Source organism: Solanum dulcamara, chromosome 12 (assembly GCF_947179165.1).
Source record: "Solanum dulcamara chromosome 12, daSolDulc1.2, whole genome shotgun sequence".
NCBI classification, from domain to species: domain Eukaryota; kingdom Viridiplantae; phylum Streptophyta; class Magnoliopsida; order Solanales; family Solanaceae; genus Solanum; species Solanum dulcamara.
This window is the reverse complement of record NC_077248.1, coordinates 66,622,523-66,646,524: the sequence shown is the minus strand read 5'-3', so window position 1 is coordinate 66,646,524 and position 24,002 is coordinate 66,622,523. Positions and strand designations below refer to the sequence as shown.

General features: G+C 35.3%; 3 protein-coding genes and 1 pseudogene across 5 annotated transcripts; 2 read left to right on the top strand and 2 right to left on the bottom strand.

The window, feature by feature from the left end:
- Positions 1-461: 461 nt before the first annotated feature.
- On the bottom strand, positions 462-3,300 carry LOC129877855 (polyubiquitin-like; annotated as a pseudogene). Its single transcript, XR_008763637.1, has 2 exons — positions 3,191-3,300; positions 462-1,993 (listed from the first exon to the last, which is right to left on the bottom strand). The product of XR_008763637.1 is annotated as a polyubiquitin-like (transcript).
- Positions 3,301-4,300: 1,000 nt separating this feature from the next.
- On the top strand, positions 4,301-8,709 carry LOC129877858 (uncharacterized). Its single transcript, XM_055953389.1, has 5 exons — positions 4,301-4,517; positions 4,685-4,782; positions 5,969-6,068; positions 7,592-7,774; positions 8,415-8,709. The coding sequence occupies exons 1-5, from the start codon at positions 4,461-4,463 to the stop codon at positions 8,535-8,537; spliced, it is 561 nt and encodes a 186-aa protein (XP_055809364.1). The 5' UTR covers positions 4,301-4,460; the 3' UTR covers positions 8,538-8,709.
- A 2,993-nt stretch (positions 8,710-11,702) lies between these two features.
- On the top strand, positions 11,703-15,680 carry LOC129877853 (probable galacturonosyltransferase 12). The gene is made up of 6 exons (XM_055953386.1): positions 11,703-11,949; positions 12,765-12,820; positions 13,058-13,213; positions 13,785-14,375; positions 14,462-14,764; positions 15,141-15,680. The coding sequence occupies exons 1-6, from the start codon at positions 11,727-11,729 to the stop codon at positions 15,423-15,425; spliced, it is 1,614 nt and encodes a 537-aa protein (XP_055809361.1). The 5' UTR covers positions 11,703-11,726; the 3' UTR covers positions 15,426-15,680.
- A 980-nt stretch (positions 15,681-16,660) lies between these two features.
- On the bottom strand, positions 16,661-23,704 carry LOC129877856 (transcription factor ILR3-like). 2 transcript variants are annotated; one of them, XM_055953387.1, is made up of 5 exons: positions 23,399-23,704; positions 18,189-18,251; positions 17,515-17,592; positions 17,272-17,434; positions 16,661-17,128 (listed from the first exon to the last, which is right to left on the bottom strand). In XM_055953387.1, the coding sequence occupies exons 1-5, from the start codon at positions 23,527-23,529 to the stop codon at positions 16,868-16,870; spliced, it is 696 nt and encodes a 231-aa protein (XP_055809362.1). In that variant the 5' UTR covers positions 23,530-23,704; the 3' UTR covers positions 16,661-16,867. The 2 variants fall into 2 exon arrangements, with proteins under 2 accessions (XP_055809362.1, XP_055809363.1); XM_055953388.1 differs by lacking the exon at positions 23,399-23,704 and adding an exon at positions 19,597-20,367.
- Positions 23,705-24,002: the final 298 nt, after the last annotated feature.

The window sequence follows — 24,002 nt, the reverse complement described above, 5'->3', positions numbered from 1 at the left end:
AAGCTTGTAATGTAACTCAAGGGTATCATCATCAGCTAGTTCAGAACACAAGAACCTAGGCAAACCAAGTGGATTAAATATAAGAAACCAAGCACAGAAATCAGAATAATGATATCCAAGTGTTTCACACTTATGATAGCCATAATCAACTTACCAGATGCACGATCAGGACAACATAGCTAGGAACACAGAGAGAAGAATAGAAAACCATAGTTGTCTTCGCTCTTCTTCTGTTCCAGTAAGAAGACATTATAGACATCAATAGGACATTAGTATAATCAAAACGTTTGATCTGTTGTGACAATATATAGAATGTCATCTATATAAAACTGAACTTCAACAAAGTAAGAAAACAGTACACCACAACATTATAGATCATCAACACGAACTTAAAAGACCCAAACTTAGATAACATAGTCATCTCATAGATTGAGAAAAATAAAAAGTTCCAATACCAAACATAATTAAACAGACAAGTTCATTATTATTCCCAAATAAAAACATGAGTTCACGAGTCTTCTCTCGACTCTCTTAAGGACACAACACAAGGAAAACAGACTAGTTCATGAACGAAACACAGCAACAAATAGACCCAAGACAGCAACAGCAACAGACTCCTTCAAAAACCACCACGGAGACGCAGGACAAGGTGCAAAGTAGACTCCTTTTGGATGTTGTAGTCCGCCAGAGTCCTACCATCTTCGAGCTGCTTCCCTGCAAAGATCAGCCTCTGCTGGTCCGGTGGGATTCCCTCCTTGTCCTGAATCTTAGCCTTCACATTGTCAATAGTATCAGAACTCTCCACCTCCAGAGTGATGGTCTTCCCAGTCAAGGTCTTTACAAAAATCTGCATACCTCCCCTGAGCCTCAACACAAGATGAAGGGTTGATTCCTTCTGAATATTGTAATCGGCCAGTGTCCTTCCATCTTCCAACTGCTTACCAGCAAAAATTAACCTTTGCTGATCTGGTGGGATACCCTCTTTGTCCTGAATCTTGGCCTTAACATTGTCGATGGTGTCAGAACTTTCCACCTCAAGGGTAATAGTCTTGCCAGTCAAGGTCTTCACGAAGATTTGCATCCCACCGCGAAGACGAAGAACCAAGTGAAGGGTTGACTCCTTCTGGATGTTATAATCAGCAAGGGTCCGGCCATCCTCAAGCTGCTTTCCGGCAAAGATCAATCTTTGCTGGTCTGGGGGAATGCCTTCCTTGTCCTGGATCTTGGCTTTAACATTGTCAATGGTGTCAGAGCTTTCCACCTCAAGGGTAATAGTCTTGCCAGTCAAGGTCTTCACGAAGATTTGCATCCCACCGCGAAGACGAAGGACCAAGTGAAGGGTTGACTCCTTCTGGATGTTGTAATCAGCAAGGGTTCGGCCATCCTCAAGCTGCTTTCCGGCAAAGATCAATCTTTGCTGGTCTGGGGGAATGCCTTCCTTGTCCTGGATCTTGGCTTTAACATTGTCAATGGTGTCAGAGCTTTCCACTTCAAGGGTGATTGTCTTTCCAGTCAAAGTCTTCACGAAAATTTGCATTCCACCACGAAGACGGAGCACCAAGTGGAGAGTGGATTCTTTTTGGATGTTGTAATCAGCGAGGGTACGGCCATCTTCAAGTTGCTTGCCAGCAAAGATCAACCTTTGCTGGTCTGGGGGAATACCTTCCTTGTCCTGTATCTTGGCCTTAACGTTGTCAATAGTGTCGGAGCTTTCCACCTCAAGGGTGATTGTCTTTCCGGTAAGGGTTTTGACAAAGATCTGCATCCCACCACGAAGACGGAGCACCAAATGGAGAGTTGACTCCTTCTGGATGTTGTAATCGGCAAGGGTACGGCCATCTTCAAGTTGCTTGCCGGCAAAGATCAGCCTCTGCTGGTCCGGGGGAATGCCTTCCTTGTCCTGGATCTTGGCTTTAACATTGTCAATGGTGTCGGAGCTTTCCACCTCAAGGGTAATGGTCTTTCCAGTGAGGGTTTTAACAAAGATCTGCATCTGTATACACAAAATTCAACCAAAATAAGCACACAAACTCAAATAGGCGCAGACACAAAGCTATAAAACAAGATGACAATTGAGTTTCTGAAATAGAATTAATAGATTTTCAGATCATAAACAAAGACCCAACAGATCACATAGCATAAAATATCGAAAATACAACGAATCAACCGCTGCTATCACAGGATTCAGTCAATTGTCTTGATTGGGTAATATCATTAGAAAATAGGAATCCAGGTTATCAAAGAATTTCCTGCTATTATTTATAGTATGGAATGGAGTCAATTAAGATACTTTCGGTATCTTATTCCTCCATTGATCAATAATTTCAACTTTTGGTAACTATCATGATCATCCAAATAAAAAGGGTTCAATTTTTTTAAAACAAAATAATTAAAAGGTTTTTCAGATAATAAACACAGACCCAATAACACAAATAGCACAAATTACAGAAAATTAAAGGGATAAGCAGCAGTCAGCACACAAATTAAACTCTGTGCATAAACAAAAACATTGAAACAAAATCATGATTTCTGAGTTTCCAAAAATAGAAATAGAAGGTTATTCATATCCTAAACACCACACAGATCCAACAGAAACACACGGCAAAAAATACAACATAACCAGTGCAACTCGACAAGTGAAGTCCAGATAAAGAGGTTGTTTCTGCTAGAAACTCAAGTAGGGGGGGAGCTAGCAAGGGCCAAGGGGGTTCAACTAATGTTTATACATAATTACAATAATTTTTATGTATATATAATAGATGTTGACCCCTTTGGCCTCTTCGTATATTTACAATTTATATTTCAAACCCTCAATGAAAATTTTGGTTTCGCCAAATCAAGATTGAATTTTTAGATCTGAATTAAAAGATTCTGAGCTCATAAACACATACCCAATAAAACAAATAGCACAATACTGAAAATTTAACACATACAGAAGGTTGAAACAAAATCAAGATTGAATTTTTAGATCTGAATTAAAAGACTTCTCAGCACATAAACACATACCCAATAAATCAAATAGCACAAAATACAGAAAACTAACACATACAGAAGGTTTAAACAACATAAAGATTGAATTTTTAAAACAGAATTAAAAGGCCTTTCTGATTCTAATCACAGATCAAATAAAGGAAATAACAAAAAATACAGAAAATTATACTAAGAAAAACAAGGAGGAAAAGTTTAATACCTTGAGAGGTTTTTTTGAAGAATGTGAGGAGATTGAGAAAATCAATTTAGGAATACTTTGGGGTGACAGAGAGGCTCCTTTTATAGGTGTTAATGGCCAACTTGAGAAGAAATTGCCGCATAAAGTAGCCTATAATAGGATGACACGTATCCTTTTCTTTGATGGGTGGAGAAAAATTAGGTGCCGTTTGGATGGCAACTTCCTATATTATTATTATCAATCCAACAACAAGAATATTCAAATCCAACTAAAGTTGTTGAGACATAATTATCAATCTATTTTATTTTATTTTTTATTTGTATTCCGTATCAGTATTGGAATTCAACTAATTTGGATTTATGTCGCGTAGAGGACATTCGGGGAGGTGTCGTTGCATATCGGTTGATTCGATTTTAAAGTTAATCGACTTGACTTATCGATTATCGATTTGTAGACATGCTAAACAGTTGTAGAACCATTAAGATATTGATTTTTTGGTTATTGATCATTATCGATTTAACCATTAAGATTTGACATAAAAAAAATTATTGAAAATAATTTATAAATAAGGTGACAGATCAAACGAATCATGCACGTGAGTTGAGAGATTGTATCTTGTTCAAAAGCAAAACAATGCACATTGTAGAATAACTAATAGTTTGAAACAACTAGAAATAAAAGTAAGAAATTTAACCATAAGTCATAGAATTTTATATATCGAATGATATAAATATAATTTATTAATTTACTATCGAGTTATTGATTAGTCCGTTAAGAAAAAACTTCAAACCGATAAGAATCAACAAATCGATGATAAAAGGAATTTAAAATGTTACCAAAATCGCTAAACCAATAAAAAAAATCTGTTTAGTTATCGATTTTGATCCCGTTTTGAAAAAACTACGAAAAAAATATCCTATTGAAATCTGATTAATCTGAACTCGTTGTATTAGACTCCTTCGAGGAAAGTATTCCCTATCAAAGATCAATTCTTGATAAAGAGCATTTGTCAAGAATAGCCTATCTATAATACGAATTTAAGTTAGGCGATCTTCGATGCAAACACTGGACAACGTTTAAAAAAATTAATATATTTGACCATCTATTAAATTTCAGGTAAATCTCAAACAATTTGCAAATGCTGGTTAAAACATAAACAAACATCACAAATGGCTACCTTATGCAATTTTTACTCATTTCTCTTCTATTTCGACAAAATTCAACTGAGAAAAACTAGCTCACTCAAAATCCGATCGGAAAAAATCAGCCGCAAATTCTCAGAGATTTAATAATGGCTCCCGTTGCTCCCAGATCCGGCGACGCCATTTTCGCCAACGTTGAACGAGTGGTAAGTTTTCCATATCTTTTTTCTGTTGAATTTGAGATTTTTTTTAGACTAAATTTGATTTTTTTTCGATTAAATTTGAGATTTTTTTTGACTAAATTTGAGATTTTTCATTCAACTTTGAACGAGGGGTACTAAATTTTGGATTAATTTTTGTGGGTTTTCGGTAGAATGCTGAACTTTTCACCTTAACGTACGGTGCGATCGTGCGACAACTGCTTACCGATCTGGAGGAGGTTGAGGAAGTCAACAAACAGCTTGATCAAATGTAAAAGTCTTTTTATTTTTTCCTCAAAAGTTACACTCTTTTGTTCCAATTTATGTGATGTAGTTTTGCTGGAGGAGTTAAATAAGAAATATGGAAAGACTTTGCCATTGTTGTCAAATTATCCTTAAAATAAACAAAAATTAAAATAGAAGAGTGTGTCGTCTAGATTGGGACAAAAGGAGTTGTTAACATGTAGTATTTTGATTTTTAGGTTGTGGGTTGGTTTTAGTTGTTTTGTTAGTGTTGTAGAACTTTGAATTGAACTCCGTCTATGTGATCCGAAGCACAGCTAAAGAGGAAAGAAATCACCCAGTGTTTTTGTTTCAGTTGTGTTAACTATAGTATTTGAATCACCTTGTGTTTTTGTTTCTGTTGTGTTAACTATAGTATTTGAGGAAGAGAAAACTAGGTAATGTACTGATTTGATTAGTTGGTTGTGGGTTGGTTTTAGTTGTTTTGGTAGTGTTAGTGTTATAGAACTTCGAATTGAACTCCATCTATGTGATCTGAAGCACATATAAAGAAGACAGAAATCACCTAGTATTTTTGTCTTAGTTGTGTTAACTATAGTATTTGTGGGAGAGAAAACTAGGTAGTACTAATTTGTTTTCTAGGTTGTGGGTTGGTATTAGTTGGTTCGTTAGTGTCATAGAACTTTCAATTGAACTCTGTTCTATGTGTTCTGAAGCTGATTTAAAGGAGGTTGAAGAGCTGACCATACATCTTGATCAAATGTAAATCCTTTATCTTGTCCCCCCCCCCCCCCTCAAAAACTGTAGTTAAAATGTACTAATTTGTTTTCTAGGTTGTGGGTTGGTAATAGTTGTTTTGTTAGTGTTATAGAACTTTCAATTGAACTCCATCTATGTGATCCGAAATCCAGAAAAAGGAGGAGAGTTAAGGTTTGAGTGAAAAGAGTCTATTAATGATGAATCCTATGAAATGAGCTTAAATGAAGAAGTGAGGTTCATATAAGCCGACCCCAACTTGTTTGGACCTTAGGCTTATTGTAGTTGTTGTTGTATGGATGAATCAGGTGAATGGATCCAGAGGATACATATAGGTGACTCTAGCTAGGATTGAGTCATAGTTGATTGATATTGAATGGAATTATCAGTGGCAACTTAATTTAGTTGTATTGGCTCGGAAGTGTAGACTAAATTTGTGAAGTTTTACTAAATTGCAGGGGTTATAACATTGGAATTCGTCTCATTGATGAGTTTCTGGCAAAATCTAACGTTTCTAGGTGTATTGATTTCAAGGAAACAGCTGAAGTCATTGCCAAGGTCTCTCTCCCCCCTCCAAGTTGCATTATATTTAAGTGTGTGTTTGGTTTATTACGGAGTTTCTGTTTTATTTTGGAATAGTAGTTCTGAATGCTGATATCCCACACATGCCAATAGTCAATACAAAACAGAGTTGTTCAAAAATATCAGAAGGAATACTATGGAAGTATAAATTTTATGAATGTAATGGAGGTTAATCACCGAGATGTGATTAAATGGAGTGACATGGACAGTTAGGAATTAGGATTCATATAGCCAACCCCAACTTGCTTGGATTGAGGTGTTGTTCTTATTGTTGTTATTGTTGTTGTAATGAAGATTAATGTGGCAGTAATTTGAATTGAAGTAAGAATTGAGACAAGTTTGAAAACAAGTATCTTGTTCTGGAAGCTGTACTGTGATGCTGACTGCCAAATCCTTATTCTCAAATAGTCTTTTAGCAGTCAGACTTGAACAACAAAGTAGAGAGATATTTTGGTCATTTGGTTGTAATCCTCGGTGTGTCTCTATACAACTGAATAACTACTTCTTCATTTACTCTATTAAGGGGGTCATGTAGTACGTTAAGTGAAAAGAAAATGCATAACAGAACATCTAAATTTTGCCGAACTAGCTCTTCATTATCAAGTCTGTTAATGGTGCATAAACAAAGAGATGATCAAATTAGAAAAGAAAACGTATACAAGAGCATAACTTTTTTTCTTTTTGAAACAGAGACTCACGCCACCATTTTTGTTCAATCATTTCAAAGTTGAGAAATATAGTTAACCACTAAAAAAGTTAGAAACTATGAGAGTTTTTATGGGGGAGGGGGGTTGCATAGGGATGGTTTCCTAGAGGGTGTATGGTCGCGGATTTGCCCCGGGTTTCTAAGGAAGAAGAATAGAAAAAAGATGGAGAAAGGGATATTGAAAATGAGAGAGGATGTCTGATCGTTCTTTGCCCACTTTTAAAGAGGATTGTTGTTACCCCTAGGATATGATAATGAGGATTCTTGGATATTTTTCTTCCTAGCAAATCTCAAATATAGTGAGCGCAATAAGGCTGGATAAGTTTTCTGGACCTTAATTCACATTCCAAGTGTCTACTATGAATATAACCACCAATGTTCCTTTCACAGTTTGCTCTTTAATGGAAGATTGATGGTGTGAATCTCTAGTTCTCTACATACACACACATACACAAAAAGTATGCAGCAGGAGGTATTAAATGCTTTTATCTCTAGCTCATGTTCCCTTCATTTATGTCTTTCGGCTGTTGAGTAAAAAAAGTTGGGAACGAATCTCCTAGTTGTTTTATGGGTTGATTGTTGTTCCTCTGCCAGTATTCATTGGCAGTGAGCAGAATATATTGTTGTTTCTGTGTCATATTTGAGCTGAGCGCCTCAGCTTATAACTACCCTTCATATTCTCAAGTTCATTTTCTTTATAACATACACTTGGACGTAGTTGATCATCCTTTCAAAATTATGCTGAATTTTTCGTTTTAAAGAAAACATGATCTCTTGCTGCTCATATGAACAGGTTGGCCTCAAAATGTTCCTAGGTGTCACAGCTACTGTGGGAAATTGGAATGCTGAGGGAACAACGTGCAGTTTAATTCTGGAGGACAACCCCTTGGTAGAATTTGTTGAGCTCCCTGATACATGTCAAGGTCTATATTACTGTAACATCTTAAGTGGAGTAATCAGAGGGGCATTAGAGATGGTGAGCTTCCCCCTTCTATACCATCTGCTAATACCAATTTTTACTTTACGATGGCCTCACAAAATATACATGAACTGATTCACATCTCTCTCTCTCTCTCTCCATATATATATATATATATATATATATATATATGGAGAGAGAGAGAAGAAGAAGAAGACACCTCTTATAGATATCGGCGTACGATCTCATTTACTGTCATGTTTTAATAGGTATCACTAATGTGACTTCGTCTTCCCTACTGATATGGTGAATAGCATACAAATGAAATGCTTTTTTTTTCTAAATCGAAACGTTATGAGCTATATTACATTGTTTTCGTTTTTACTTTGTTTTTAAGATGTCAATCTTGCAGTGCATTGTATTCCTTGTGTATTTCATGCCATACTAAAGTCAGATGAGTTATCATTTTCCAATCTTGCAGTCTCCCTAACTAGAGAATTGCCAGGTAGGGATCTTTACAATCTATCTGAATTGTCTCCCCCTTGGTCCATTAGTAATTGTTAGGCGAGTTGCTGCAGGATATGAGACGCAAAAATATACTACTGTATAATCTGCCTCAGTAACGTAGATTTGAGAGTATTGCGTTTATTTTAGCTATCGCTGGAGTACCAAATTTATCTGCGTTTGCCTTGTTCAGGTGTCAATGAAGACTGAAATCACATGGATCCGTGATATGCTTAGAGGGGATGATGCATTCGAGCTGCAGCTGAAACTTCTGAAGCAAGTTCCTGAGGAGTATCCTTACAAAGACGACGAGTAACAGCTGAAACTTATGGATGTTGTATTACTTCTTTAGTTCATCTTAAAGCGCATTGTGCTATGTGATCTAGAAATATTAAGCTCCCTTAACCCTCCATTGTGATAAAAATATTTCTTTCTAGTATTCACTTACAATGTTTATGGTTAGAAGCTACCCAGAATTTATTTTGCCATCCTCTTGCACGTGTTCTGCTTTTCTTTTCGTTGGTTCAACTTTCATTCTTCTTATCCCTAAAAAAATAGATGGATGTGGATGAAGTTACTTGGAATCTGTTGTTGATGAGTGGAGAGTGGTCGGTATTGTGGAATTTATCGATGTGAGCAAAATTACACACACACAGAGTATATATATATATTTCTTGGGTACAGTTAGAAGAACTATATTTCATATAGTTAGAAGAGCTATATGACAAGGAAGGAGTCACTGAAGTTGAGAATCTGATCTCCTTTGACATAGTTTTTTACTTGAGTTTCCCATCTCATATCTGGTATCCATATGGAGTCCGGCTAATCCAAATTCTCGGTTGCATAAGGCCCAATTGGGGGAAACACTTCATCAAATTTGAAGAGAATTTATTAGCATTTAGTGGAGAAATGTATTTGCAATCTAGGCTAACGAACAAATGAAAATTCACGATTACCTCTCCAATGCGGTTTGCGAGCTATTGCATAAGAGCAAGGGTTTTACCCTACACATACCCAAAAAATAGCAGCTGCGGATTTCCCTTGTCATAAAAAAAAAATTCACGATCTTTTCTTCTTTTATAAGGATATGACTTGTGTCTGGTTAGCTTGTGCTCACCTCGACTATTATCTGATCACCTTGTGTTCACGTCGACTACTTTTATAAGGTAGCAAGTATCTCTATTCATCAGAGATGCAATGCTCAAGTAATTCAATTGTTTTAAAAGAAAATGTCATTTGGATCAGAAACTAATTTCTTTTCTCTTGATTTTTTTATGAACAAGATGAACCACTTTGAAAAGTTACACCACAGTAGTTATTTGTACATTATATACCTTTCATATTTTGTATACCTTAATAGTAGCTATATGAAAATGAAGGACTCATTGAAGTTGAGAATGTGGTCTCCTTTGACACAGTTTTCTTTGAGTTCCTATTCGGGGTTCGATATTCAGATTACTGATTTAGATTCGCGCCACATAGGGCTTATTTGGCGATGTGCTTCCTACCAAATTTTTTTTCCATAAATAAGGCTTGAAATTGAGACCTCTGGTTGAGGGGTATCTCACTGATTGCATTAAACAGATAAACATCACATATCTCTGTTTAGTATTGGGTGCACACAATTATTTCCAAACTTCGAAAAATTTGAGTAATTACATCAAATTTAAGAGAATTTTACAAGGAAAATTGTAAATGTGATCGAGCTAATGAATAAACGTAAAATTGATCTTTTCTTCTTTTATAAGGTTGATTTGTATCTGGTTAGCTTGTGTGCATCTCAACTATTTCACCGAATATCTTGTACCTTTCATCAGCACAGGTAACGAGTAACTCTATTCATCAGAGATGCAATGCTCAAGTAAAAAAAAATTCTCGAATGCTCACGTAATTTAATTTTCAAAAAAAAATGTCATTTGTATCAGAAATTAATTTCTTTTCTCCTGATTTTTTTATGAACAAGATTAACCACTTAAAAAAGTTACACAACAGTAGTTATGTACATTATATACCTTTCATATTTTGTATAACTTAATAGTATTCAATATAATACGAACAATTAAATCACATATAACAAGTGAATTGTACACCCCAAAAATATACAACGCACATACCTGTTGGCTAATTCGTATGACGTACAATATTTCTTAAAATATGCATTTTTGTGGAAATACCTTTTAGCTGCCTGAGAAAACCACATAAACGTCCCAAAAGAATCTTTATACTATCAGTATACTTAAGCGTAAATCTTAATTAAAATAGTTTATTAGTGTCCAAACAACCCAAAGTCCAAGAAAGAAAGAAAAGAAGGAAGACAGTAGGTCATTGTCCATTTAGAAACTCTGTTCAAATCATCAAAAAGCCCAAAATTCCCTCATGTTTTTCAATCTTACTATATTTTCATAACTTCATATGAAGGCAAAGTGAAATAACACCAAACTTCTCCAATCTAAAAAAAAAAAAACTTTTTTAGTCCCATCTTCAAAATCAACAATATATATATAGTGTAGTTCCACAAGTGGGGTTTAGGGAGAGTAGTATGTATGCAAACCTTATCCGTACCTTGTGAAGGTAAATAAGTTGTTTTTGATAAATAATCAGCTTAAGTGAAAGCATTTTAAAGCAAATTTGAAAAGGAAATACAGTAGTGAAGAAGTGTCGAAAATAAGAGAGAGAAAAAAAAACAGTAGTAACAACAAATAATACGATAATCGAAGCAAATTAAATCCACTAATCAGCTGCAGTCTTTTGCCAGTCTTCTATGTCTTCAGAAGATTTTACTTATATACACTAACAATATAATTTTTTTTTATGAACCCATTTTGGTAGGTAATCTACTTTGTTTTTCAGCTTAAAATCTCACCTTTTTGGGGGGACAACACCTATAATTACTATGTTTTAAGGGGTCGTTTGGTTCACTTACTAGTTATACGAGATTTATCATGCAATTAGAACAATGTTGTCCTTATTCGCACATTCTATTGTGCATAAAACCATTCACACATACATAGATTCTTGCATAACTTAATACAAGTACTATTTAAAACCACCACTAACTAAACATCGGTCTAGTTATGCCACACTTATTTCTTTCCCCTTATACGGACAACTAAACATCGTATTATCTTATGCGGGACTTTATGCTGAGATTAATGTATTGTAGACTTAATAGTAAAGAAATTCTTTTACGTTGTCGGTGTATAGTAGTTAAACTCTGACATGAACCAACTACTACAATCCATGAGTCTTCTTTCTCTGTCAAAAATTGATGCAAGCTTGTTAAAACTTGGAAAAAATGCATGTTTAACCTCCATGCTAAGCAAGGTTAGGTGAATGACAGCAACTTTGAACATCAACAACTTTTGCATAGTCTTTCCTTTTCCAATGAAACTCATCAAACTTTACCATAATATGAGTGATAGCCAATTCATCAATAACTAGGCCAAAAACACAAATAGCACCAACATTTGTGTTTTTGCACCCTCATTTTTCTTTGGCAATTTGAATGAAACATACAATGCAGCTACTCATATCGCCGAGTTTGAGGCATGTTACTGTCCTACCAGCTAAAGGATTCAAGGAGTTTATCAAAGTAAAAGCTGGTTCGAGGAGAATATCGTACCTCATGGTCTTCTATTCGCTCCTGCTTTTTACGTTTCTTCTCCGGTTTGTCTTTGCGTTAACGGCTGTAGACACCATCGATGGAGAACGAAAATGTTCAACGCTAGGTACGTTTCTCCCTCTCTGTCTGTCTGTCTGTTTGTCCAAGTATAAGATATTGTATTAAGAAACAATAACATGCCCATTGTAATCCCACAAGTGAGGTATGGGAGGGTAGAATGTACGCAGATCTTACCCCTACCTTTGCGGGTAGAGAGGTTGTTTCGGAGCTTAAAAGAAATGTTTCTGAAGCAGGATTTGCAGGAATGATAGGACAGAAAAATGGTATTACAGACCAACTATTCAATCAAATGATATTGAGCATGTTTCCAATCTCTTCTCGAGAAACGAGTGGGCTAGCAATATTGGGGAAAAATGAATAGGCCTAGTGGTAATATGTGATCTTTATAATATAATACTTGATTTATTGCAGATATAAAATGCATTAATAATAGAAAGGATGTTTTTGAACATAGAATGGTATGTAAATATTTCAGTATGATATAATAACAGTTTGCAACAGTGTTGCCCGGACTCAAATGACGTGTTGGATCCTCCAAAAATAGTGCAGTTTTGGAGGATCCGACATCGGTGCGGTAGCATTTTTTGAGAGTCCAAGCAACATAGGTCTGCAGGTACATCAGGAAACTAAGGAATCTTCACAATACAGGAAAATAGCAAATAGCAACAGAGGTTGTTTCCAATAGACCCTTGGCTCAAAAAATCATGTAGATGAACCAAAAAATCTACAGATCCATTGACTGTAACTTAACAAAAATGATTTAGAACGTTAGCTAAAAATTACTAATAAAGAACATACTGATGTGAGAGTCATTTTCACTGTTTGCCTACTGAAGAAACTCTACATTTCATTCTAAGGCAGGTTGCTTGGGGAGAAAAATTGGACCAAGGATTTTGGGGACACAACTCGAATCAACTGTATGCTTCTAAGCCCCATATTTTGGTCCTTTTTGTGCATAGTAACTTTGAAATCTCCTTTGAGACGTGCTCGTCAAGGGGAGATTGGTTTTATGGCCTATTACAAATATTCTTTTAGTTATTTCTCCGTTATCACAAGAGAACAGTATGAAATAACACAGGAGATCGGTATATGAAAGACCAGACATCTTTGTAGAGTCATTTGCTCAAAATCTCTATTCTCCTGTATTATGTTAGGTCCCCGAGGTGATTTATCAAGTATTGGAGGAACCTACGGACCAGATTGAAGTCGAAGAAGGTCCTGATACTCCTCAATCATTGGAAGAGTTTATAGAACAAATGAAGGATACAAAGCCAGATGCAGAAACTTTTGCTGTCAAGCTTAAAGCTATGGTATTATGTACTTATCATGCCTTTTCCATCATATACAGAAATAAAGTAATTTTAAAGTACTATATTGTGTCGTAGACAACAAATTGCACGCGAACAAAGAACTTTCCTTGGTTTACTTTTTTGATTACTATCAACAGGTCACTAGCTCAAGTCATGGAAACAACCTTTTGTGGAAATGCAAGTAAGGCTGCTTATAGTCTATGTTGATCGGACTCTTCAAAATTGCCAATGGGTGTGTGCCAGATCCTTTAAAATTAGTGCATTTTTGGAAAGTCCGAGCAACATTGCTTATAGTAGACCAACGACTCCTGACCTTCGTAGAACAGTGCATAGCAAGAGCTTAGTACACTGAACTGCCGTTTTTCTATTTAACTTTCCTGGCTGCTAAACAATTAACCAGAACGCAGACCAGTTGATTATGAAGTAAAAGCCATCAGATATTCACAATGTAATCATAATAACCACTCAAGGCCTGACTAGTGTTGAATTTTATGTACATCTCATCGGAAGGCTTAAGCTATTTACGAGAGCACATTTTCATTTTGAAAAAATTAATGTTTATTTCTTGCAGGTAACTCTCCTTGAACAAAGAACAAGAACTGCCAAGATTCAAGAATACCTTTATCGGCATGTGGCATCTAATGGCATCCCGAAACAGCTGCACTGCCTTGATCTCAAGCTAGCACACGAGCATTCCATCAACGCCAATGCCCGTCTCCAGTTACCATCAGCAGAACTTGTTCCTGCCCTCGTTGATAATTCATACTTCCATTTTGTCCTAGCCACTGACAATATTCTTGCTGCTTCTGTTGTTGCATCATCGCTTGTCCAGAACTCTTTCAGCCCTGAGAAAGTTGTCCTTCACATAATCACGGATAGCAAAACCTTCTCGCCGATGCAAGCTTGGTTTTCATTACATCCTTTGACACCCGCAATCATCGAGGTTAAAGCATTGCACCATTTCGATTGGTTAACAAAGGGAAAGGTCCCGGTTCTGGAAGCGATGGAGAAAGACCAAAAGGCAAGATCACAATTCAGGGGAGGGTCATCAGCAATTGTAGCAAATACAACCGAAAAGCCTCATATTATTGCAGCAAAGTTGCAAGCACTCAGTCCCAAATACAATTCTCTAATGAACCACATAAGGATATATTTGCCAGAGGTAACAATAGTTTTAAAAGCTCACTTAAATTGCGCGCCTCCAAAGCACTTAAAATTTAATACTGAGAAGTACAAATGTCTTTGCAGTTGTTTCCCAGTCTTGATAAGGTAGTGTTTCTGGACGATGACATCGTGGTTCAAACCGATCTTTCATCTTTATGGGATATTGACATGAACGGGAAGGTGAATGGAGCGGTAGAGACATGCAGGGGAGAGGACAAGTCTGTGATGGCAAAGCTCTTCAAAAACTATTTGAACTTTTCTCATCCTCTCATATCGAAGAACTTTGATCCTAATGAATGTGCATGGGCCTATGGCATGAACATTTTCGATCTAGAAGCATGGAGAGAAACAAATATAAGTGAGGCATACCACTACTGGCTCGAACAGGTAACGACATCTCTACAAGTGACATCAACTGTTACTTCCATGAAAAGCATTTTGAACATAATGCAACATTCAAGCATTTTGTTTTAACTAATAACACTTGATTGGCCATGTAGTTCAAGAAACAAAGAAAGACTCTTGAAATTTATGATTCAAAATAAATCATTGATATTTGTGTAGCTACAAATCATCTCACTTAAGGTTAAAATGGGATGCTTGATGTTAAATTGCTTCTAAATATAGAAAGGTATCAGACTTTTTGTACAGACTAAAAAGGAAAGTCCATCACATTAATCACGACAGAGGGAGTAAATCGCAATTGCTAGAAAGAACTTACTACAACATTTGATGATGATATAGTCTTCCTTTTCTTGTGCAGAACTTGAAGTCAGATCTAAGTTTGTGGCAGCTAGGAACATTACCTCCAGGTCTAATTGCATTTCATGGTAATGTCCATGCTATTGATCCCTTTTGGCACATGCTAGGACTCGGGTACCAAGATAACACGAGCATCGCGGATGCTAAGAGTGCTGGTGTGATCCACTTCAATGGTCGAGCAAAACCTTGGCTAGATATAGCATTCCCGCAACTTCGATCCCTGTGGACAAAGTACATTAACTTCTCCAATAAATTTATCAGAACCTGTCATATTAGAGCAACTTGAAATGAGGCAAGGGATTTGTTAACCATGTTGCTTGTAATCAAGAAACAAAATTTTGAGAGAGGTGAAGCATGTATAGAAGGTCTCTCCACTCCCTGACGCGAGATTGGCAACAGCTCCCGAGCCTGACATTCCTGAACTCCTCAAAGCTACTATAATTTCTGGTTCACCCAATGTATTATACAATGTACATGGTGGATTTTTTCACTAAATAATACTTGCAAAGATAATAAAAAAAGGATACTCCTCCAATTCAATTTATGTGTCGTAGTTTGACTGGACACCTAGTTTGAGAAAGAAAGAGAGATTTTTGGAACTTGTGGTCTTAAACATTCCATGAGATTTTTGTGTATATAGAAGCATGTCATTAAGGATAAAATAAGAAGATTGATGTTATATTGTTTTCAAAATATAGAAAGATGTCATTCTTTTAATGACAGACTAATTAGGAAATAATGCCACATAAATGGAATGGAGGGAGTCTCATCTTCCATTCAAAGGTCCTAAAAGAAAATGAAATTACCAAATAGACAAGTAAAGAACAAGTGCAGAAAATGAACCTCACCCACCCTTCCACCCTTCTCGACTTAAATACTAGGCTTTTGTCTGTGAAAGGTTTGAATCTGTGAATGACCGTGATGTGCGCTTAATCCACATATAACACGCTGCACTCGTAGACTAGACCATAAGACCAAAGCCCTGGGAGTTGAGCAAACAAAAAAATTTCTCAGAGAGTTCTCGTTAATTACACGATATAGATTAAAACAAATATAAGTACATTCAGATGAATTGTTGGCTTGTACCTTTTTCCTGTTACATTTAATACCAAGTCCTCCAATAACCCTGTGAATTTTGCAATTAGTAATGCAGTAATACAAGACATTTCAACCTTTAAACTTACAAGAACTCAGTGATTTTTGTGATTGGCAAATACCAAGTTATCAAGTTATACAAGACATTCTTGACTTTGATAATTGATAGCCTCATTTCAACTTCAAAACTTTACTTATCTACCCCTTGTTGGTCCTGAGGGAAGTTCAAACACTCGAAACATTACCTATATATCCCTTGTTGGTCCCGAAGGACAGAGGGGACTAGCTTACTTTTGATGGCTAAGGTTAGAAAAAAATGTTTTGAGCCAATATTCGAATACCAGGCGCTACAGAGCTGTACACACCAAATTCATGTCAAACAAAAGGAAGAAATAACAAAGAATTTAACCAGGAGGGAAAAGAATGTACATGTAATGCCAGTTTGAACCTGCTAAAATTTACAGTTGATAAAACCAGCATTTAACACATTAAAAGTGCAAAAATTACAAGAAAACATCTATTATCCACCAAATACACCAAAAGGACTCGACGAATAAACTAACACAGCTAAAGAGCGTTTGACTAGAACAACATATCGGAGTAAAGTCAATTATCATAGGTTTAGCAGCAAACTTAAGCAACAGGAGGGCGGAGCACGTGATCCTGCGAGGTATCTATTGCAGCAGGAGGCATGAATTGCCACATGGCAACTCCAGGGTAACTTATGATTGGCACCAGCTTGGTTCCTGCAGATTGAACTGGAGCAGCAAAACCACTGGGCATGGAAGGAGTCAAGAAGCTAGGTTGTGCACTCATAGTCTTTAGTTGTTGCTCTAGCTTCTCTTTCTCGGACTTCAGCCTCTGCTTTTCATCTCGAAGCTCATTTTTCTCAACCTTCACAAATTAAACATACTTGAAGTCAGGAGAAGTATAGTAAAGCGATGTTTTAGCTTTTCTTGTCATCAGGTTGTTTTGCGGAATTGAAAAAACTTGTCAACAACCTAGTAGCCAATGGAAAGAAAGTAACAAATACTCGCCTTCAGCTCCTTTATCTTTTCTTGTAGATTCAAATTTGTGTCTTTCAATTTTTGAGCCTCGCCACGTAACTGTGTCACCACACGAACAGCATCAGCTAGAATGACACTCTTATCTGTTTTTGGAGGCCTGCCAGGCTCAAGAAACGCCGCCAGTTCCATGAACCTGAGACCATATTCATTTAGCGATATATAAAATGAAATAAATAGTGAAATGGTTCTAAAAGGAATGAATAGTAAGCTCACTTGTCATTCAGCTTCTCTCTCCTTAACTTCTCCCTGCAAGCTTTGGAACTTGACGAGGTGCATACTTCAGCTCTTGTCCTGTAACAATTGTTGGAAACATGAGTAGACTATGTTGTGTAGGTACATAAGAGGGTATCTGGCTTTCCTTTCAAACCAATACTACGAGGACAAAAGGCAGGCTGATAGTAGAATTATGAAACTAAGAATAACATAAGGGCGGGGGGGGGGGGGGGGTTTCTCTGTGTACCATCATTACATCACAAGAATTTGAATCTAAACTAAATTTGTGGAATTGCTGCAGCATAGATTACTTTCAAATAGAGCAAAGAGAACTATATCTCTATAAAATCTTCAGAAGTCCGTTTAGGGAATATAAGTCCTCCATATCGGCAATTAGAACAAGAGGACAGAACAAGTCAAAATCTTTAAAACTATCCTAATTAAAAGCATAATGAGATCATTATTTTCTCAACCGTGAGCCTTCGAGATAACAGAGTAATACTCTGGAAATGAAACAAAGGGAGGGGAGAATTCGTCACTTTTCTTTAACAATGGTGAACGACAAGTAGCTAATCAGATCAAATCTGATAGCTAATAGTGACGACTTAGTGCAACAATCAGATCTCTATGCTTAGGAAATACACAAAAATGTCCGTAAATACAAAAGTTTTTACCTTTTTTTAGAACCACTTTCCTTCAGGCAGTCTGATTCACCAAGTGAGCCATCAATATCAACACTAAAATAGACATAAAAAGCAAAGTGGTCAAAACACAATCGAAAAGGGATCGAATACATATAGTATAATGCTGGAGAAAAGTGATTGAATCAGCTAAAAGATCCCAACATTTAGTCGGACTCTGCAATATGAATCCTTTATTGAAATTCCAACTTTATTCAAACAAACAAGACTCATCAATCAACTAAAAGAGCTATCTTCTGTATACAGTTTGCTTATTCGGAAGAAATAAACTCATCATTAAGCTAAAAGATCCTAACTTTTAGTTGGGGTTGGCTATATGAATCGTTTATACATTTCAACTTTATTTAAAGAAACAAGAATCATCAATCAGGTAAAAGAGGCTAACTATTAGTGACGGTTTTTCGAATCTTCTGTATCCCTTCTGCTGTACTGGGAAGGAAAAAAAACTCATCAATCAGCTAAAAGATTCCAACTTTTAGTCGAAGTCAACTATATGAATCATCTCTATCTATTCGGAAACAATAATACGCATCAATCAGTTAAAAGATCCAACTTTTAGTTGGAGCCAACCATATGAATCCTCTCTATCTATTCTGTTTTATCAAGAATTAACAAAGATTCATTAATCAACTAAAAGATCCCAAATTTTTATTGGGATCAGCTATATGAATCCCTTATCAGCATTCCAACTTTATTCAAAGAAACAAGACTCATCAATCAGCTAAAAGAAAACCCAACTTTTAGTAACAGTTACATGAATCTTATATATCCATCTTGCTTTATTCGGACGCAAAAAGACCCATCAATAAGCTAAAAAGTAGAGTCAACTATATGAATCCTATATCTATTCCAGACTCATTAATCAGCTAAAAGATCCCAAACTTTAGTTTGGATCAGCTATATGAATCCTTTATCAGCATTCCAACTTTATTCAAAGAAACAAGACTGATCAATCAGGTAAAAGACCCCAACTTTCAGTGACAGTTATATGAATCTTCTTTATCAATTCTGCTTGATTAGGAAGCAATAATACGCATCAATCAGCTAAAAGATCTCAACTTTCAGTTGGAGTAACCTATATGAATCCTCTATATCTATTCCGATCTATCGAGAAGTAACAAAGACTAATTAATCAGCTAAAAGATCCCAAATTTTAGTAGGGATCAGCTATATGAATCCTTTATCAGCATTCCAACTTTATTCAAAGCACCAAGACTCATCAACCAGCTAAAAGAACCCAACTTTTTAAATGAATCTTCTATATCCATTCTGCTTAGTTAAGAAGCAAAAAAACACATCAATCAGCTAAAAGAAGACGACCCATTTTAGCTAATACAGCACAGAATCAGTAAGTCAAATTTGATAACACTAAATAGGTAACCTGGCGCTAGTTGAACCATTGAATCCCTGCATAGACCAAGAAAACCCAGAAACTGAGAAATTGGCATCAAGGACACCTATATCTTCAAAATTATAGCCGTACAACCAGTTGATCTGCTCTGGTGGAACCATCTCCGATCAATCGCCGGAATTTCAAGAAAAAATTTCCGGCGGCTAGGAAAAAAAATGGGTTTGGAAAGGAGAAAAGGGAAAGAATTTAAACAAAGGGGTTTTCAATTACCAAGGGAAATTGGAACGACTGGTGATTCTTGTTTGAAGATGAAACTATATATTGGGAATCTGACAATTACAGAAATTTCAGGGGGTATTTTTTTTAATACGCTACAAATTGGCCGTTTTTTTTGTTTTTGTTTTTATTTGAAAAATATTTTGTCCCCTCAATTATAGATTCCCCACAATCATGTCATATTGGGAATTTGGGAGTTGAATATTTGAGCTTTTGATCTAATCTAAAATTGTTTAATTTTATTATTTGCTATTATAGGTGAAATGACAATAGTTAGGTGACTTTTCTGTTACAAAATAGAGTTGAGTTCTTGATTATCTCCTGTGATGTTAAATTAGAAAGGTAATAATATGTATTTTTCGAGTTAGCCTAACTGAATTTAGTGACACATTTATAAAGTTTTCTGATTTGCGATGACACGTTTATAGAGTTTCCTGACATGCAAAAATTAGGATGACACGCTTACATAGTTTTCTCACCTGAAAAACTAGGATGACACATTTACAGAGCTTTTTTTACCTGAAAATCAGGATGACACGTTACAAAGTTTTCTAACCTGAAAAAATTTAGGATGACACGTTAACAAAAAAAAATCAAACTGAAAGGTTGCGTAAAGTGTTTTCCTTGTTCGGTGATCAGTCTGTGAAGTCATTATGGATCCCTGACTCATCTTGTTTTGAGATTTCTCCCTATTTGATGTAGGTCAAGTCCCTTTGGTATAAGTCTAGTATAAAAAAAATTTAGCCATCAGACCATTCAAAAGATAATCCCAAATATTTTTCCTTATTGAATGTAAGTTAGAAATAATTTAACATGGTATAACATATTACAAACTTGTCATTTATTTTAGGTTACTAAAATACTAATCAATGTTTTGTTAAATAAATTTATTTACAACTGTCTTCTAAGTAGTCTGATGATACAAAAATCTATTACACTGTCACGATATATAACTTAAACTCCTATTTAATAGGCATTAATTGTTAACCTAAAATAAATAGTAGAAAATAACTTATTATATCATATTAAATTATCACTAATTAGTATAAATTCAAATACCACTTAAACTCAAATTGTTATATTACTATTCCTTGTCTAGAAAAAGAAAAAGGTTATTATAAGTTTGGCAATTATGTCTTTGAATCTTATGTTAAATCTTATCTTATGACAGTTGTAGATTTACAAAGGCAGTTGGTATACCATTCAATATATTGCCTATTTTTGGGAGTTGAATATTTGAGCTTCTGATCTATCCACAATTGTTCAATTTTATTATTATTACTATAGCTTCTATTATTATAGATGAAATAACAATAGTTTAATGACTTTTTTATAACAAAAAAAAGTTGAATTCCTGACTACAGCCTGTAATGCTAAATTACAAAGGTAATCGTATGTAAATTTGGAATTAGCCTAACTGAATTTAATGACACATTTATAGAGTTTTCTGACTTGAATCCTTTATTGACATTCCAATTTTATTCATACAAACAAGACTCATCAATCAGCTAAAAGAGCCCAACATTCAGTAATGGTTATATGAATCCTGTTTCCATTTTGCTTTATTCGGAAGCAATAAACTCATCAATCAACTAAAAGATCCCAACTTTTAGTTGCGGTTGGCTATATGAATCATTTATACATTTCAACTTTATTCAATGAAACAAGACTCATCAATTAGCTAAAAGAACCCAACTTTTAGTAACGGTCATATGAATCTTCTATATCCCTTTTTCTCTATTAGGAAGCAATAAAACCCATCAATCAGCTAAAATATCGCAACTTTTAGCTGAAGTCGACTATATGAATCCTCTATAGTCTATTCTGTCATATTGAGAAGTTAGAAGACTCATTAATCAGCTAACATCCTAACTTTTAGTTGGTGTCGGCTATATGAATCTTTTATAGACATTCCAACTTTATTCAAAGAAACAAGACTTATTAATCAGCCAAAATAGCCCTCTTAATATGATTCTTCTGTATCCATTCTGCTCTATGCAGAAGCAACAGAACTCATCAATCAATAAAAGATCCCAAATTTTGGTCGGTAAGCTAGTTGAATCCTCTATATAAATTCCAAGTTTTTTTTATTGAAATAAACATGACTCATCAATCAGCTAAAGAAGCCCAACTTTTTGTAATGGTTATATGAATATTCTGCATCCGTTCTGCTCTATTAAGAAGCAAGAAAACTCATCAAGCAGCTAAAAGATCCCAACTTTTAGTTCGAGTCAACTATATGAATCCTCTGTAGTCTATATCTATTCCGCCATATTGAGAAGTAACAGGACTCATAAATCAGCTAATATCACCACTTTTAGTTGGGGTAGGCTTTATGAATCTTTTATAGACATTCCAACTTTATTCAAAGAATCAAGACTCATCAATCAGCTAATAGAGCCCAGCTCTTAGTACGACTCTTCTGTATCCATTCTGCTCTATGCAGAAGCAACAGAACTCATCAATCAATAAAAGAACCCAGCTTTTAGATAGTCAGCTATATGAATCCTCTATATAAGTTCCAACTTCTTTTTATTCAAAGAAACAAGACTCATCAATCAGCAAAGAGCCCAACTATTAGTGACGGTTTTATGAATCTTCTGTATCCCTCTTGCTCAACTGGAAAGCAAAAAAACTCATCAATCAGCTAAAATATCCCAACTTTTAGTTAGAGTCAGCTATATGAATCCTCTCTATCAATTCATAAACAATAAAACTTAACAATCAGCTAAGAGATACCTACTTTAAGTCGGAATCAACTACACGAATCCTCTCTATCTATTCCGCTAACTTTTAGTTGGGGTCAGCTATATGAATCGTTTATCGACATTCCAACTTTATACAAAAAAAACAAAACTCATCAATCAGCTAAAAGAAAACCCAACTTTTACTAACAGTTATATGAATCTTCTATATCCATTTTGCTTTATTCCAAAGCAAAAAGACTCATCAATAAGCTAAAAGGTAGAGTCAAACTATATGAATCCGCTATATCTATTCTTCTCTATCGAGAAGTAACAAACACTCATTAATCAGCTAAAAGACCCCAAATTTCAGTTGGGATCAGCTATATGAATCCTTTATCACCATTCCAACTTTATTCAAAGAAACAAGACTCATCAATCATCTAAAAGAGCCCAACTTTCAGTAACAGTTATATATGAATCTTCTTTATCAATTCAGCATGATTAGGAAGCAAAAAGACTCATCAATCAGCTAAAAGATCTCAACTTTAGTTGGAATCAACTATATGAATCCTCTATATCTATTCCGCTCTATCGAGAAGTAACAAAAACTCATTAATCAGCTAAAAGATCCCAAATTTTGATTTGGAACAGCTATATAAATCCTTTATCAGCATTCCACCTTTATATTCAAAGAAACAAGACTCATCAATCAGCTAAAAGAACCCAACTTTTTATATGAATCTTCTATATCCATTCTGCTTAGCTAAGAAGAAAAAAAAAACTATCAATCAGCTAAAAGAAGACAACCCAACTTAGCAAATACAACACAGAATAGAGTAAGTCAAATTTGATAACACTAAATAGGTAACCTGGCATTAGTTGAACCATTGAATTCCTGCATAGACCAAGAAAACCCAGAAACTGAGAAATTGGCATCAGTGACAACTATATCTTCAAAATTATAGTCGTACAACCAGTTGGTGTTTTCCGGTGGAACCATATCCGATCAGTCGCCGGAATTTCAAGAAAATATATTTCCGGCAGGTAGAAAAAAATGGAATTGGAAAGGAGAAAAGGGAAAGAATTTACTTAAAGGGGTCTTCAATTACCAAGATTAGAGATTGGAAATTTGAAAGATAGATCATTCTTGTTTGAAGATGAAACTATATATTAGGAATCTAACAATTACAGAAACTTTAGGGGGTATTTATTAAATATGCAATATATTGGCCTTTTCCTTTTTTTTTTTCTTTTTTTTTTTGTAAAATAAAAATATTGTGTTCCCTCTATTATGGAAGATTCCCCACAATCATGTCATATTGGGAATTTGGGAGTTGAATATTTGAGCCTTTGATCTAATCCAAATTGTCTAATTTTATTATTTATTATTATATTTTTAATTATTATGAGTGAAATGACAATAGTTTGGTGATTTTTTGTTACAAAGTAAAGTTGAGTGTCTGATTATCGCCC